The sequence below is a fragment of the Lithobates pipiens genome, unplaced genomic scaffold (genome assembly GCF_037356315.1).
Source record: "Lithobates pipiens isolate NorthernLeopardFrog02 unplaced genomic scaffold, aLitPip1_a1.2 Scaffold_18, whole genome shotgun sequence".
Classification (NCBI taxonomy): domain Eukaryota; kingdom Metazoa; phylum Chordata; class Amphibia; order Anura; family Ranidae; genus Lithobates; species Lithobates pipiens.
Genome location: NW_027507758.1, coordinates 583,982,516 through 583,998,545, shown reverse-complemented (window position 1 = coordinate 583,998,545; position 16,030 = coordinate 583,982,516). Strand labels below are relative to the sequence as shown.

The 16,030-nt window shown below is 46.2% G+C and overlaps 1 protein-coding gene across 3 annotated transcripts in view; it reads left to right on the top strand.

The window, feature by feature from the left end:
• The first annotated feature begins 204 nt into the window (after nucleotides 1–204).
• Nucleotides 205–16,030, top strand: part of KIF3C (kinesin family member 3C) — a 115,280-nt gene continuing 99,454 nt past the window's right edge. Inside the window, exon 1 of one of the 3 annotated variants that reach the window (XM_077489134.1) lies at nucleotides 205–2,206. In XM_077489134.1, coding sequence (XP_077345260.1) covers nucleotides 794–2,206 — 1,413 coding nt within the window. In that variant the 5' untranslated portion in view covers nucleotides 205–793. The remainder of the gene's footprint in view (nucleotides 2,207–16,030) is intronic. The other 2 variants (XM_077489135.1, XM_077489137.1) reach the window with 2 other exon arrangements.

Below are 16,030 nucleotides of genomic sequence, written 5' to 3'. Positions count from 1 at the left end.
TATTTTTGCTTCCTTTTATCGGACATATCCCTTGATGTTTGAATTATCATTGGCGTAATCTGTGTGGCTCAGAGGCAGGATGTGTATAATGAGCCGGCATTAGGGATCTTATCAGCTTGGGAACTACATCCCCCAGAATTCCAGAGCAGGATAAGATCAGGCCTCCCTTGGGGCTGAGGTCATCCTCCTGTTGGGTTGCCTCTGATAGAGAAAACTGCTGCAGCTTAGTGTGTTGTGTTATCTGAGTGCCTGTGTCAGCCAGTGCAGGCATCTCCCCCTCCTCCTCCTCCTCCTCCTCCTCCTCCTCTTCGTCTCCTCTGTCCACAGCATCATTCCCAGACCCCGCCCCATCCTCAGCCCCTGTTTTCCCCTGTCATTCTCCCACAGACAGCGGCCGCAGAGCAATGAATGAGCATCCACAGCCCCAGAAGAGACTAGGCGTTTCCAGCTGCCTCTCGTGAACATCAAAGAGGATTAGCCACCCAAATCTGCAACTGACACCATCAGCGCCAGGACATCTCCTCAAAGGCTGGAACCAGCTTCATCCTGACAACCTGAAATCCGCATCTGGAGGAACGATGCTCCAATGGATGCTCTGCTGTTGACAGAGAGATGCTACCAAGAGATTACTGAAGGTGTCGGATCCAGCTGTGGTGGGAGAGGGTGAGGAGGAACGTATTGTGGATAGACGGGTGAATGCCAGCGTCTGAGGGTACCGTTCTGTGTTCCTAGGTGCCCTCCTCGGAATAAACAATATCACAACAGAGGAGACGCAGAAGGGGAGGGGAGCAAGATGTGCAGTAAAACCAAGAACAGCGAAGCCCTGAAGGTGGTGGTAAGATGCCGCCCAATCAACAGGAAAGAAGAAGCAGCTGGTTATGACAGGATAGTGGCTATGGATGTCAAACTGGGGCAGGTGACCATTCGGAGTCCAAGGGCGAACCCTGGGGAACTGCCAAAGACGTTTACTTTTGATGCTGTATACGATGCCAATTCCAAGCAGACAGACTTATACGATGAGACGGTCAGGCCCCTCATCGATTCTGTCTTGCAAGGGTTCAATGGTACCATATTCGCCTACGGACAGACCGGCACCGGCAAGACCTACACCATGCAGGGTTGCTGGGCCGAGTCAGATAAAAAAGGGGTGATTCCGAATTCTTTTGACCACATTTTCACCCATATCTCCAGATCCCAAAATCAGCAATACTTGGTGAGGGCGTCTTACCTGGAGATCTATCAGGAGGAAATCCGAGACCTCTTATGTAAAGACCAGAACAAGAAGTTAGAACTCAAGGAGAACCCTGAAAGTGGAGTATATATTAAGGACCTGTCTTCTTTTGTGACCAAGAATGTGAAGGAGATAGAACATGTTATGAATTTAGGTAACCAGGCTCGGTCGGTGGCCTCCACAAACATGAATGAGCACAGTTCCAGGTCCCACACCATCTTTGTTATCACTATAGAGTGCAGTGAACTGGGTGTGGATGGGCAGGAACATATCCGAGTTGGTAAACTCAACCTGGTGGACTTGGCTGGCAGTGAAAGACAAAGCAAAACAGGAATGAATGGAGATAGGCCCAAGGAAGCTTCAAAAATCAACCTTTCTCTATCAGCATTGGGTAACGTGATATCAGCACTGGTGGATGGGCGCAGCACCCACATTCCCTATAGAGACTCCAAACTAACCCGTCTTTTACAGGACTCTCTAGGTGGCAATGCTAAAACCATCATGGTGGCCACCCTGGGTCCAGTCTCCCACCACTACGACGAAACCTTGTCCACTCTCAGGTTTGCCAACAGGGCTAAGAACATCAAGAACAAGCCAAAAATTAACGAGGACCCCAAGGACACTTTGCTGAGGGAATTCCAGGAAGAGATTGCCAGGCTGAAGGCCCAGCTTGAAAAAAGAGGGATGCTCAGCAAAAAGCGCCGACGGAACAGTCGCAGGAAAAAATCGGTGGATGGGGAGACTATTCCGGATACAGAGACTGAGGAAGAGAATGACGATAACCTCATAGAGAAGAATGTAGGGAGCTACTTGAAGGAACAAGCTGAGAGGTTGCAGCAGGAGAAAGCAGCTATCCAGGAGGACCACAGCTTGTTGGAGGAAGAAAAGATGAAGCTGATTGAAGAGAAGGAGAAGATGATGGAAGATTTAACAAAGGAGCAGAAAGCAACAGAGATGCTGGCGGTGAAATTCAAGGTAATTCTTTTTCAATATAGACACAAATAATACTTCATTATACCATATATTTGTGTGGCATGGTGTTAGTTGTTCAGATGGCTGAGAGACGGTAAGTCCCACCATGGCTGAGTGATGATAAGTCCCACCATGGCTGAGAGACGATAAGTCCCACCATGGCTAAGAGGCGATAAGTCCCACCATGGCTGAGAGACGATAAGTCCCACCATGGCTGAGAGGCGATAAGTCCCACCATGGCTGAGAGACGATAAGTCCCACCATGGCTGAGAGGCGATAAGTCCCACCATGGCTGAGAGACGATAAGTTCCACCATGGCTGAGAGGCGATAAGTCCCACCATGGCTCAGAGACGATAAGTCCCACCATGGCTCAGAGACGATAAGTCCCACTATGGCTGAGAGACGATAAGTCTCACCATGGTTTTAGGCCTTGCACATACAGTAGAAAGACCAAACTGTAAAGAAAGCCTTTAGAAAGTATCTGGAAACTTACAGCAAGCCTCAAAATAGCTTTGTTGAAGCCTTCAAAGGCAACTTCAAAAATGTAATATATTGACACTTACTAGTCCTTAGATATAGTGGCTGCATTAGGGTCCATAGGCTTTGGTTCACATTAGATGGGAGATTTGCATTGCTATACAGTTCTATAGAAACCACGATCAGAAGGAGGTCAACGTTACCTTTTTTGCACCTGCCAATGAATTCTGAAGCCCATAGACACAGGTAGTTAACTCCACTTTTTATCTTGTACCTACAGGTAAGCCTATAATAGTAGGTATTGGAAATATCTCCTAAACAGTGTAAGTTTAGGAGCTATTTGCTGTACCGGTAAGCCTTATATATAGATTATTATACAGGTAAGCCTTATATGACATCACACATGCAGTACCTTCAGAGCTCCATGCTCCACATGTGCAGGATTGATGTCATCAAGGCCCCTGGCCATTCATACAGCCGGAGCCCCCAAACCCGCAAGGCAACCCGGAAGGCATTAAAAGGCCGAAAAGGGTGGCGAGGAGGTGACTTATCACCTGACTCACTGTGGATTGCTCTTCAAAAGGGTGGCAAAGGCTGCTGCATGCAAGAACGAGCCATAAGAGCTACAGATCACCTCTCCTCTTCTCCATCACATGGGGGGGGGGGTGTTCTGTAGTTCACAGCTTGAACAGATCAACTTTGCAGGACTGGTAGCACTGTACATGGCAGCACTGGGATCTACAAGTATTTTTTTTTTTTTTGCATTATCGAAAAAATATAACAAAATGTTTTCGATGGTATAGTTAACATACTAAAGAAGGCCAATCAAGAATAGTTCATTGTTAAGGTTTACATAGATCTTAATGGGAGTGCTGACTGTCACTTTAAACAAGCTGCTAGCTGAATTTAGGTAGTGCTAAGGCCCCCTCCCCCATTCACACTTTGAGTAAAGGGAACTCGCATCCCCGGTTGCGATTTTGTGTGGGCTATTTACACGTGATTCCGCTTGACACTCATAGGACAACCTATTCACTTCAATGCGCTGCCCTGTATGCGTTTGTCACCCAAAATGAAGCTCCTGCTCCTTCACACGACTCTTAACCACTTGCCAATCAGCTCATTATACGGCAGCAGGTCAGCATGTTCCCGCAAATCGCTGTAGCTGTACGCCCTTTAAACAGCTATAACAGGTGCGCACCCGCGGGGGGTGGGGGGGAACTGATGTGCGATGTCCGCTGGCCACCCGCGATTGCAGGGAAGAGAGCCAGAACGGGGATCTGTCAATGTAAACAAACAATCTGACAGGGAGGAGAGACAGATCTGCTGTTTCTAGCGATTAGGAACAGCGATCTCTCTGTACTCCAAGTCAGTCCCCTCCACCCACAGTTAGAAACACCTCTCTAGGGAACATTTAACCCCTTGATCGCCCCCTAGTGTTAACCCCTTCCCTGCGCGTGACATTTATACAGTAATCAGTCCATCTTTATAGCACTGATCGCTGTATAAATGTCACTGGTTCCCAAGAAAGTGTCAAAAGGGTCCAATTTGTCCGCAGCAATGTTGCAACCCTGCTAAAAATCGCAGATCACTGCCATTACTAGTAAAAAATAAATAAAAAATATGCCATAAAGCTATCCCCTAGTTTGTAGACGCTATAACTTTTGCGCAAACCAATCAATATACGCTTTTTTTTAACAAAAATATGTAGAAGAATACATGTCGGCCTAAACCGATGAAGACATTTTTTATTTATTTTTTTGGACATTTATTATAGCAAAAAAGTAAAAAAAAAAATAAAAAAAAATATATATATATATATATTTAATTTTCAAAATTGTCGATTTTTTTGGTTTATAACGCAAAAATTTAAAACCACAAAGGTGATTAAATATCAGCAAAAGAAAGATCTATTTGTGGGGAAAAAAAGGGCATCAATTTTGTTTGGGTACAGCATCGCATGACCGCGCAATTATCAGTTAAAACAACAGTGCCGCATCGCAAAAAATGGCCTGGTCATTAAGGGGGAAAATCTTCCAGTCCTTAAGCGTTAAAAGTCGTGTTTTTTTCCCACATTTAGGGTGCCATTTAGAATGAATGGAACTCCCAAACGCACGTTGCGCATTTTGCACTAATTTGGGCAGAACCGCTGCGTTTCAGCCCACGATTCCAAATCGCAAAGTGTGAATGGAGCCTGAAGCATACTGAAGCCTGCTAGCAGCATGTTTAAAGTGAAAGTCAGCTCTCCCATAAATGTATGTGTTTAACCTCCACAAACTGGAGATGCTGGGTTCTATAAAAGCAGCAATAAGGCTATCGGTTGAAAGCTTAGACGATCGCTGTACACACGCCTTCTTATAAAATCGTATCTTTACAAATAGCCCTTGTTCACGTTGGAGCGGCTTGTCAGGTCAAATCGCATGACAAGTTGCACCCTATTCCCGGCAATCGCACTGTTCAAATCAGTGCAATGGCGAATTTGTGATTGCCGCATTGAATTGAAAAAGTTGTTCCCTTGCGCTACTTTTGGCAATTTGGGTGCAACTTGCATAGATTGCTGTGCATGAAGCCTTGCAGATATCTCCCAAGTCACAGCCAGAGTCGCACCGACATTCGGCTTTGAAATCGTGCGATTTTAGATAAAGTCTCACAATTTCAAAGCTGCAGTCAATGTGAACGAGGGCCCCTGATGTCCTGGGCAGAATCCCAGCGATTATGTCCGCGATTCTAATTGCCCAGGTGTGAACGGCGCCTTAGCGATTGACAAGCGAGGGGGGGAAAGCTGGACAATTTTGTAATTGGGGCGGGGCGTGAACTCTGGTTGTAGCGAAATTCTGCTTTAAATCTAGCTATACATGGCTCGGATTTTGGTGGATTTCTGCTGAATCAGCAAAGGTTTGAGTTGGGGGTGGCCCTATCAGCATAGGTGTGTGCACAGGGTATGCAGGGTGTGCCTGGGCACACCCTAATCACATTAGCATTATCATTCTGTGTGCAGGCGGGGAGATGGAAAAGATCTCCCTTTTACCGATTCTGCCATAAGAGGAGTGCTTATGCACTTCTCTTTCACTGTGCCTGTAGGGAGAACAATGTGATGGGGCCAAATATGTAGACAAACGCACATGCAATGCGATTCCCTATTCCACACTAAGGATGGAGTAATGGGAGAAATCTCAACTTGTGTGGCTACCTTAACAGAAGTGGTGACTGCATTCGTTTTCTTTTTTGTTTTTTTCCTTTATTTTATCCCAATGATTCTGCTAGATCCTCTTGTCTTAGACTCATGCACCTTAGTGTATCTATGGAGGAGCTATGTTTTTACCCAAGGGAAGGACTACAGAACACCTCCCCCTCTCCTCATCATAACCCCATGCACATCTACTGCAGCAAGGCTGCCCTTCAGCGCAAAGTCACGCACCTGTACATTTTTATTTTTTGGGGGGGTGGAAGGGTCTGGGGCAAGCGTGCCGCCGGGAAACCCATTCTTGCTATGATTGGACACAATGGCAGCTAATCAGCAGGTCCGGTGGACCCGATGTCAGCCGTGACCCGCCGATCATCGAGGCAGACAAAACAGCGGTCTGCCTATGTAAAAAAGGCAGATCGCCATTCTGTCAGAGGGGAAAAAGGAGATCTTGTGTTTCTGCTAAGCAAGAACATGGATCTCTGTCTTGCCCCAGTCAAAGCACTTCCCCCACACAGTTAGTAAGCACCCACTAGGGACACATTTAACCCTTTGATTTCCCCTGATGTTAACCCCTTTCCTGCCAGTGTTATTAGTACAGTGACAGTGTTTTTTTTGTTTTTTTTTAGCACTGATCACTGTATTAGTGTCACTGGTCCCCAAAAAGTGTCACTTAGTATCAGATGTATTCACCGCAATCCCACTAAAAATCGTTGATTGCTGCCATTACTAGTAAAAAAAAAAAATAATGCCATAAATCTATTCCCTATTTTGTAGACGCTATAACTTTTGCGCAAACCAATCAATATACTCTTATTGGGATTTTTTTAACCAAAAATATGTAGCAGAATACATATTGGCCTAAACTGATGAAGAAATCATATATTTTTTAAATTTTTATTGGATATATTTTATTGCATTTTCTGTATTTATTTGTTTATATCGCAAAAAATAAAAATGGCAGAGGCGATCAAATACCACCAAAAGAAAGCTCTATTTGTGGGAAAAAAAGGACATCAATTTTATTTGGGTACAAAGTTGCACAACTGCGCAATTATCAGTTAAAATAACGGAGTGCCATATTGCAAAAAAGGGCCTGGTCATGAAGGGGGGGTAAACCTTCCAGAGCTAAAGTGGTTAAAGAGGAACTTCATCAAGTTGAAAAGGAGAGTTCACCTTTATAAAAAAAAAAAAGAAAAAAGACCTGCCTATGCTAGTATTCTGTCGAGAAGTGCCCGCTATCGAGAAGTGCCCCGGAGGAACGGCGCATGCACCATATTGAACAGCACAACAGCTCATTTTACGATCAGCTGTTGTGACTGCGAGACGGCGCCAATCTGACAGAATTTTTTCTGTCAGATTGTGCCCCATGCTTCCGTGGCGAGTTCATATCGGTTCTGTCAAGAAGTGCCCTCTATCGAGAAGTGCCCTGGACGAACGGCGCATGCGCCATGCATGCGCCATACGGAACAGCACAACAGCTGATTTTACGATCAGCTGTTGTGACGGCAAGACGGTGCCTGCGCACAATAGCCATCAGAAGAAATTTTTCTGTCAGATTGTGCCTTATGCTCCCCTGGCAAGTTCAAAACGGTTCTGTCGAGAAGTGCCCGCTATCGAGAAGTGCCCTGGACGAACGGCGCATGCGTCGTACGGAACAAACAGCAAGATGGCACCTGCGCACAATAGCCGACAGAGGAAATTTTTCTGTCAGATTGTGCCCTGCGCTCCTGTGGTGAGTTCATGTCGGCAAGGGGCAGATTTGTACATGTTCTGGGTGGATCTATAAATGATGAGCAGTTGGAGGCAGAAGTTTTAAAGATGGCCAGTGCTGCAAAACAAAACTTTTCACGCTATTCTTCCTGGATGCTTGCGGGGCGTGTTTAGCCAACTGATGGGCAGGTTTTTCTATGTTGATGGGCGGGTTTGCAGGGCATATTTATATACAATTTATATGTATTTATATACAGGGCGTATGTATGTATGTGTGTATGTATACACACACACATATACACACACACACACACACACACACAAGCATAATAAAACTATACTCAGTAAATGCAAATGGCTTGTGTTAGCTAGCTAAATACGCCCTGCAAACCCACCCATCAGCTGGCTAAACGCGCCCCCGCAAGCGTCCAGGAAGAATAGCGTAAAAAGTTTTGTTTTGCAGCACTGGCCATCTTTACAAATTCCGCCCCCAACTGCTTATCACTTATAAATCTGCCCACAACATGTACAAATCCGCCCCTTGCCGACATGAACTCACCACAGGAGCGCAGGGCACAATCTGACAGAAAAATTCCTTCTGTCGGCTATTGTCCACAGGTGCCATCTTGCTGATACAACATGAGTGTAACATCAGCTGTTGTGCTGTTCCGTATGGCACATGCAAGGCGCATTCGTGGCGCATGTGCCGTTCAACCCGGGCACTTCTCGATAGCGAGCGCTTCTCGACAGAACAACAGTAAAAGATGTTTGTAGATTAAAACAAACTGTGGAGCTCTGACTAAAGATGAATAATACCCTTGCTATAGGTGTAGGCTATTTACATACATTATGATGCCTGACTGGAATACTCCCAGGACATTGCTAAGTACTCCCAGGACATGGCTAAGTGAGGCCTAGTCGTCACTGCCCACCTCCACCATCACAGGAGTGAGATGTTTCAAATCCCCTCACATACTCTCTCTCCTGTGATGCGGTAGCTCTGAGCTCAGCCTTTGAGAGCTCACTCCTGTGATGGTTGAGGGGAGCAGTAATGACTAGGCCTCACTTAGCAATGTCCTGGTAGTACTTAGCAATGTCCGGGGAGTATTCCAATCAGGCTTCATGAAGTATGTAAATGGCCTACACTTACATAAAGGGCTTTATTCGGCTTTAGTCAGAGATGCACAGCTTGTTTTTATTTACAGACGCCCCTTATCTGCATAGGCAACTTTGTGGTAAAGGTGAACTATCCCTGTAAATAAGGATCAGCAGCTACAAATACTGTTGCTACTGATTTTTAAAAATCAGGTACTTACCAGACCGTGAATTCCAGTGCTTACCGCAGCTGATTCTGCTCACTGCTGCAGCTCCCCGGTGCCGCAATCTTGGATTTGGAACTTCTTAATGAATCATAGCTTGCTCCCTCCGTGCAGATTGCACACATTTGTGCAATGTAGGGAAACTGGTCCTGCAGCCTCCTGGGATGTGTGATGTGTCCCAGGTGGGGAAGGGGGTATGACGAGCAACGTCATCCTCACCTAGGTGAAGATTGAGGAAGTGGGAGTGGGTATCGAAAAACAAATAAATGGTACTTGGTAACCCCCCCCCCAAAAAAAAAAAACATGGACCTCACTTTTTTGAGTGAAGTTCCGCTTTAATATATGTAGCACCCTGATGTTTAGGCAGGGTTGCTATCAAATTTAGTTGCCAAGCGATAGTTGCCTTGGCCAATTGTTAGGAGATCAATTGATTTCCCCCTAATTCTGGAATTGCTGCACTTCTCTCTTATGTCACTAGGTGGCATGGTAGCTGGTGTCATTGGATAAGACAAGGCCAGGGCATAGCAAGGACAGATCATGAATAGATGGCGTGTCTCAGCCAATTGGCAGGGGTTTAAGTCCCTTGACCTGCTAGGAGAGAGAGAGAGAGAGAGAGAGAGAGAGAGAGAGTCAGGTGATCAGGGTTCTGTGCCACCTGGATGGGCTGTCTGGCAGGGCCTATCCAGAAGCAGGAGAGCAGCATAGGGTTGGGACTACTTGATTGTAGTCCAACCAGAAGTAGCAGTACAGCCGGAGGGGGAACCAGCAAGGCCGCCATCAGGGGGGTACAGCCGATACAACTGTAAGGGGCCCGTCTGGGCCAGAAGAAGGCAGGACGGGTGAAGGGGAGCCGTGTTGTACTCTATAGAAATGATCTCGCAGCTTCTGCTACTCTCTGTGTCATTGAGCTCAGACATCAAGCTCTTTACTGTCACCTCTGGCTACTATGTGCATGTGCACCCCTCGTGTGAGCTGTCTGTACTGTGCTCCTCTGTGTCAGCTTTGTGAAAACAAGCTAGGACTAGGTAGGAAGATTTCCTTTACAAGTAGGGGCTGTGAAGGAAAGGGAGTGTACTGGGAGGGGCCAAAGTTTTGTCTGTTTACAGATGTGTGTATGTGTGGGGCTGGCATATATACAGGTGTGAGGGGGGGCCTGCATATATACAGGTGTGAGGGGGGGCTGGCATATATACAGGTGTGGGGGGGGCTGGCATATATACAGGTGTGAGGGGGGGCCTGCATATATACAGGTGTGAGGGGGGCTGGCATATATACAGGTGTGAGGAGGGCTGGCATATATACAGGTGTGAGGGGGGGCTGGCATATATACAGGTGTGAGGAGGGCTGGCATATATATGCAGGATTGAGTGGGGAGGGGGGGCTGAGTGCATACAGGTGAGGTGGATTCGGTGGGAATGTTGGTGGTCAGGCTCCGGTGGGCCCAGGCCTAAAGCTGTATAAGGGGCCCAAAAATTTCTGATGGCTGCCCTGAGAACCAGCTGTGGTCGGAGGTAGAAGGAGAAGCTGTCATCACTAGGGGACCATCCACCTTGTTACTGCAGACCGCTGTGAGTAAGCTGAAGCCAGTACCTGAGCAGTCTTCACACCAACCGGGGATGGTGAAGAAGTGTGAAAACTTCAGCAAGTACCAAGCCAGGGACCCAGTGGGACAGCAGAGGTGATGCTTGCGGAGCATCAGTGGGTGCCAAGCCAGGGACCTAGTGGGTCAGCAGGGGTGGCGCTTGAAGAGTATCAGTGAGTGCCAAAATAACTTCAGACAGGCACAGAAAAAGTTTTGAAAACTTTACTGAAAATTGACAACATACATAACAAAGTGCAAAGGCTTGGTAACTGCCCCAGCATACCTGCGTAGGCTAGAGTCTATTAAGGCAGAGGTCCAGATCTGGTGTCTTCCGGCGATTTGTAGGTCTCAGTAGCCACATACTCTATAGAAGGCTTTTTATCCATAGGTGCTCCGTCTTCGGCAGTAGGCTGTGCAGACGGACTCCAGTAACATCAACATGTCCATGCACTTCCCCCTCTCAACAACATCTAAATTTTTCTCTCTGGACTGGACCCCTGTCCATTTTTATATAGCACAGGATCGATGGGTCGGACCCATAAAAGCCCGCCAAGAAGGACCCGGGAAGCAAATTACCACTAACCCTCCTGACTGGGACAGTATTAAACCCAAACAGCTTAAATGTAGTCCCAGCACACTTTCTGGTATCACTGAGAGAAGATTGCAGAGAGCACACCAAGTTATCAGCTGCCTGGATTTCTGGCAGGATCAGCAAGTCATTCTATGCACATATCAAGCTTATTGATCGGTGTATAGGGAGCACATAAGAGATGATCATTGTTAGGGTTACCATAGACCAGTGATGGTGAACCTTGGCACCCCAGATGTTTGGGAACTACATTTCCCATGATTCTCAACTGCACTGCAGAGTGCATGAGCATCATGGGAAATGTAGTTCCAAAACATATTCTGGGGTGCCAAGGTTCACCTTCACTGCCATAGACTTTGACTTGGTATCTTTGTATAGAATGGAATATAGTATAAATCTATAGAGCAGACTTTCTCAACCTTTTCAATATGGAGGAACCCTTGAAATAACTTTCCAGTCTCGGGGAACCCCCACTAAAAATGTATATATCTACAACTCATGATACATTAGTGTGACGGTCATTGGCAAGAGTGCTCCCTAGTCCTTACTGTTGTCATTGGGAAGAATTCCCCCCTTTCATATAGGTAAAAATATAATTGGTGTCAGTGGGAACTTATTTAAAAAGGCCAAAACCCCTAGAGACCTTTAGAGGAACCCTAGGATTGCGGAACCCTGGTTGAGAAACCTTGTTATAGAGATTGTACAGACTGACAGCACTAGAACGGAATGTATAGGGGGTCCTTGTAGCCTGCAGCCAGCTTTGAATTATTAATGCCTCCAATTGTCCATTCTGCTAAACTGCCCCACGCATGTTGTGACATTTGGGAGGATTCTGTTTCAGCCCTGTGTTTAACCCTTTCTTCTCAAGATGGATCCCCACAAGGATCGAGATACAAAAGCATTGCATACACTAATGCCCGATACACACAGTCGGACATTCCGACCACAAAATACGTCTGATTTTTTCCGACGGATTTTGCCCGAAACTTGTCTTGCATACACACAGTCGCACAAAATCCGATCCTTCGGAATGAGGTGGCGTAAATCAAGTACGATGGGACCATGTAGAGGCCAGTAGCCAATAGCTTTCGTCTGCAATTTTTTTCTGAGCATGCATGGCACTTTGTGCGTCAAAATTCTCTACACACGATCGGAAGAAGTCTGATCGGATTTTGTTGTCGGAAAATTTTAGATCCAGCTCTCAAACTTTTTCCGTCGGAAATTCTGACAGAAAAAGTCCGATAGAGCCCACACATGATCGGATTTTCCGACAACATAATCTGATCGGATCTTTTCCATCGGCATTTCCGACCGTGTGTATGGGGCATAATGCCGCGTACAAACTATTGGAAATCCCGCCAGCAAATGTCCGATGTGAAGATTTTGGTTGGAAAATGCGACTGTGTGTATGCTCCATCAGACTTTTGGTGGTGGAATTCCTGCCAGCAAAAGATTGAGAGCAGGTTTTCTATTTTTCAGTTGGAAAAAGTTCCGATTGGAAATTCCGATCGTCTGTTGCAATTTCGACTCGCAAAATTCCTACGCATGCTCGGAAACAATTAGACGCATGCTCAGAAGCATTGAACTTCATTTTCTCGGCTCATCGTAGTGTTGTATGGCACCGTGTTCTTGACGGTCGAAAGTTCAGAGAACTTTTGTGTGACCGCGTGTATGCAAGCCAAGCTTGAGCGGAATTCCGTCAGAAAGCCATCCAAGATTTTTCGGACGGAAATTCCGCTCGTGTGTACGTGGCATAAGAGTTTTATTTATTTATTTTTATTCGGCCTTGGGGCTATACAGAAACTATCCAACAGATTCCTCCATCCATGTTATACAAGGTGGATGGACAAATGTGCAGTGGTGCCAGCTATTGTATTCTGACAGCCAGTGCCAGCAACTGTCAGAATATTCAAACAGCAGCTGCTTCTGATTGGATGCAGCAACTTTTTGGCTGACGATTTCCCACCAGCTCTTTCAATTTTTCAATTAAAAGATGTTGGTTGGGAGGGTGGGTGACAGCGCCACCCACTGGGCAAATTCTGGCTGCCTCATTAGGAAAAGGGATGAGCTCAGGTGTGTTTGGATTCTTGTTCAAAACACACCTGAGCTATCCCACCAGGAAACTGTCACTGCGCACAAGGGGTGGGCATACGGCTGCAGGGCGAAGAACACTTGTGATTGATAGGGCGCAGTGACAGCTTTCTGGCGGGATAGCTGAGGTTGATTCAGGAGGATCCAAACATGTCTGAGCTCATCCCTGATCAGGAACCAGCCAAAATCCCAGCAGTGCTGTTCAGCAATTTAAAAAAAGTTAAAAAAAAAAAAAAAAAAAAAAAAAAACAGGCATCAGGAGCCGCCAGGAGCGTGTCCTGAAAGCCTGTCAGCTGCTGATATACCGCCCTCTGAAAAGCTATCCACCGCTTCACTTTTCAGAGGGCAGTAAGCATTGCCACCTGTCTGAAAGAAGCCTTAACAGGTCTAAGGTTAACCCTTCAATGTTGGAGCAGATCTGCACTATCACAAGCACCTAGCTCTCGTTTACACTTGTGAAGCTTTGAAATTGCACAATCTCAAAGCCGCACATCAGTGTGATTTGCTGTGCTGATTTTGTTGTGGCTTGCGACTTAATTTAACAGAAGTCGCAATGAAATCGGTAAAAAGTCGCAATGAAATCGGGAAAGTCAGGCAGGAACCTTTTTCATAATCACTGCGACATGAGCCGGAGCAATATGAACGGTTCTATTGCCTCCAATGAAGTGCGACTTGTCATATGATTTGGAACTGTCCAATTGCATGAGAAGTCACGCTGGTGTAAACGGGAGCTAACTCCTTATTGTAAGTGTAAAACATCACCGAGGGTTCTTTAACCCTTTATTTCCAGGCCAGGGATGTACGATCACACATTAGGGTTTTACGCCTGTATTATCAGGCCCAGGTAAAAGTTGTAAGGGCCACATTTGTATCTTCACGTAGCAGCTCACATTTTTTTTTTGTGTAAATTTTTCACACACTTGCACACGTCACTCATACACTTGACAAATGTGCCAAAGAAGCTTCAAAACATGTGAAACCTCGCAATATTTTTTTAAATGTGAGTTTTGGTGCATTTGTAGCGTATTTGCCCCACGCCAAAACGCGTGCCCTCTAACCGCGTTTGGGGAGCCATTAACAATTAAGTCATTAATTGCACTGAAAGTGCTTCCGAAGTGAGCAGCAAAACGTGCGTTTTTTTTCACGCATCCAGGAAACGCAAAGTGCAAATGAAGCCTAAAAAGGTCTAAGGTTTATTTTTTGGCCGGCTGGGGCTTTGCCATCACAGGTTTGTGTTTAACCCTTTATTGCTCGGAAGGATTTGCCCATCTCTGTCCCGTGGTGTGGTTGGGCCTGTCGTACTGCAGAATCAGTTTAGGGCATAAAACGTGACCGACGTTTGGTAACCCTTTAGGCTCCATTCACAACCAGGCGTTTTGTAACTTAGATGGGAGCAGCATTATTGCAGCTCTATTATTTAACCCCTGTATGTCTGGGCTTTGCAGGAATTTCATTAGCACCTTGGGTGAGGATATCCGTCTTATCTGGCGCTCTAGTCTCGGTGACATACGGTGACTATTCATAAGCAGCTGTATATTCTGGGATGGCAGCCATCTCCTTTAACAATACATATCATACATTCACAGAGTACAATGATACCAATGATACAAACACTCCCCCACTGTACTGTCCTTGTATTTGCCTTCATACCATCCTCCCCCACCTCCCTTTGTTATAATAGCTTCACATGCATCAGTTTGGTGTCAATATATTTTAGATTTGCTACACAAAACCATGCTTTCCCAAATACTTTAACTGACCCTCCATTCCCCAAAACCCAGGGTTGAGCGATTTTCAGCAAGGGGCTCCAAAATCGGGCCAAGGACCACATCTAGCTTGCTAAGCAATTTCACCAAGATGGAGCTAAGGCCAGTGGTGTGTCTTCAGAATTCAGATCAGTTGGTTAATGCTTTTACCCCCAAACCCCAATGATTACTCTAATGTAAGGCAGCTCTGATGGGGACCCTGATGTTAGGGGGGGCTCTGATGTAAGAGGGAACTCTTAGCCCTTGTATACACGGTCGGACATTCCGACAACCAAATCCGTCGGATTTTGTCTGACGGATTTTGTCCGAAACTGTTGCATACACACGGTCGGACAAAGTTGTCGGAAAATCTGACGTGATGACGTTATTTCGTTATGACGGGACTACGTTCACGCTAGTAGCCAATAGCTTTGGTGTAGGAATTTGATCTGAGCATGCGTGGCACTTTGTCCGATCGGAATTCTCTACACATGATCGGAGTATGTCCGATCGGAGCATTTTGACGGAAAGTTTTACCAACAAGTTGGATACTCTGACGGAAACAGTCCGAAGGAGACCACACACAGTCGGAATATCCGACAAAACGGTCTGATCGGACACATTCCGTCGGAATCTCCGACCGTGTGTAAAAGGGCTTAGAAGGACCCTGGTGTAAGGGGGACTCTGATGGGGATCCTGAGGTAAGTGAGGACTCTGATGAGGACCCCGATGTAAGGTGGAACTCAGATGGGGATCCTGATGTAAGGGGGGACTTTGATGAGGACCCTGATGTAAAGTGGGACTCAGATAGGGACCCTGATGTAATGGGAAACGTTGATGTAAAGGGTAGGGACTCTGGTGGAGACCATGATATCAGATTGGGACCTGATGTGATGTCTACTCTGATGTGTAATGGCAAGCTTCTGTGAAGGATGGAGGGGGCACTCTGATGAGATAGGGGGCTTCTTATGTTAAGAATGGAGGGGGCTCTAATGTGATGGAGGGCTTCTGATGTGAAGAAATTACATGGAGCTTTAGAACATCAGGGTCTTACTGTTGGAGGGATTCAACCTGGCTGGTTGGAAAGGGTCCTGTCACTTGTATTGAAGGAATAGTTCCCCATCGTTGG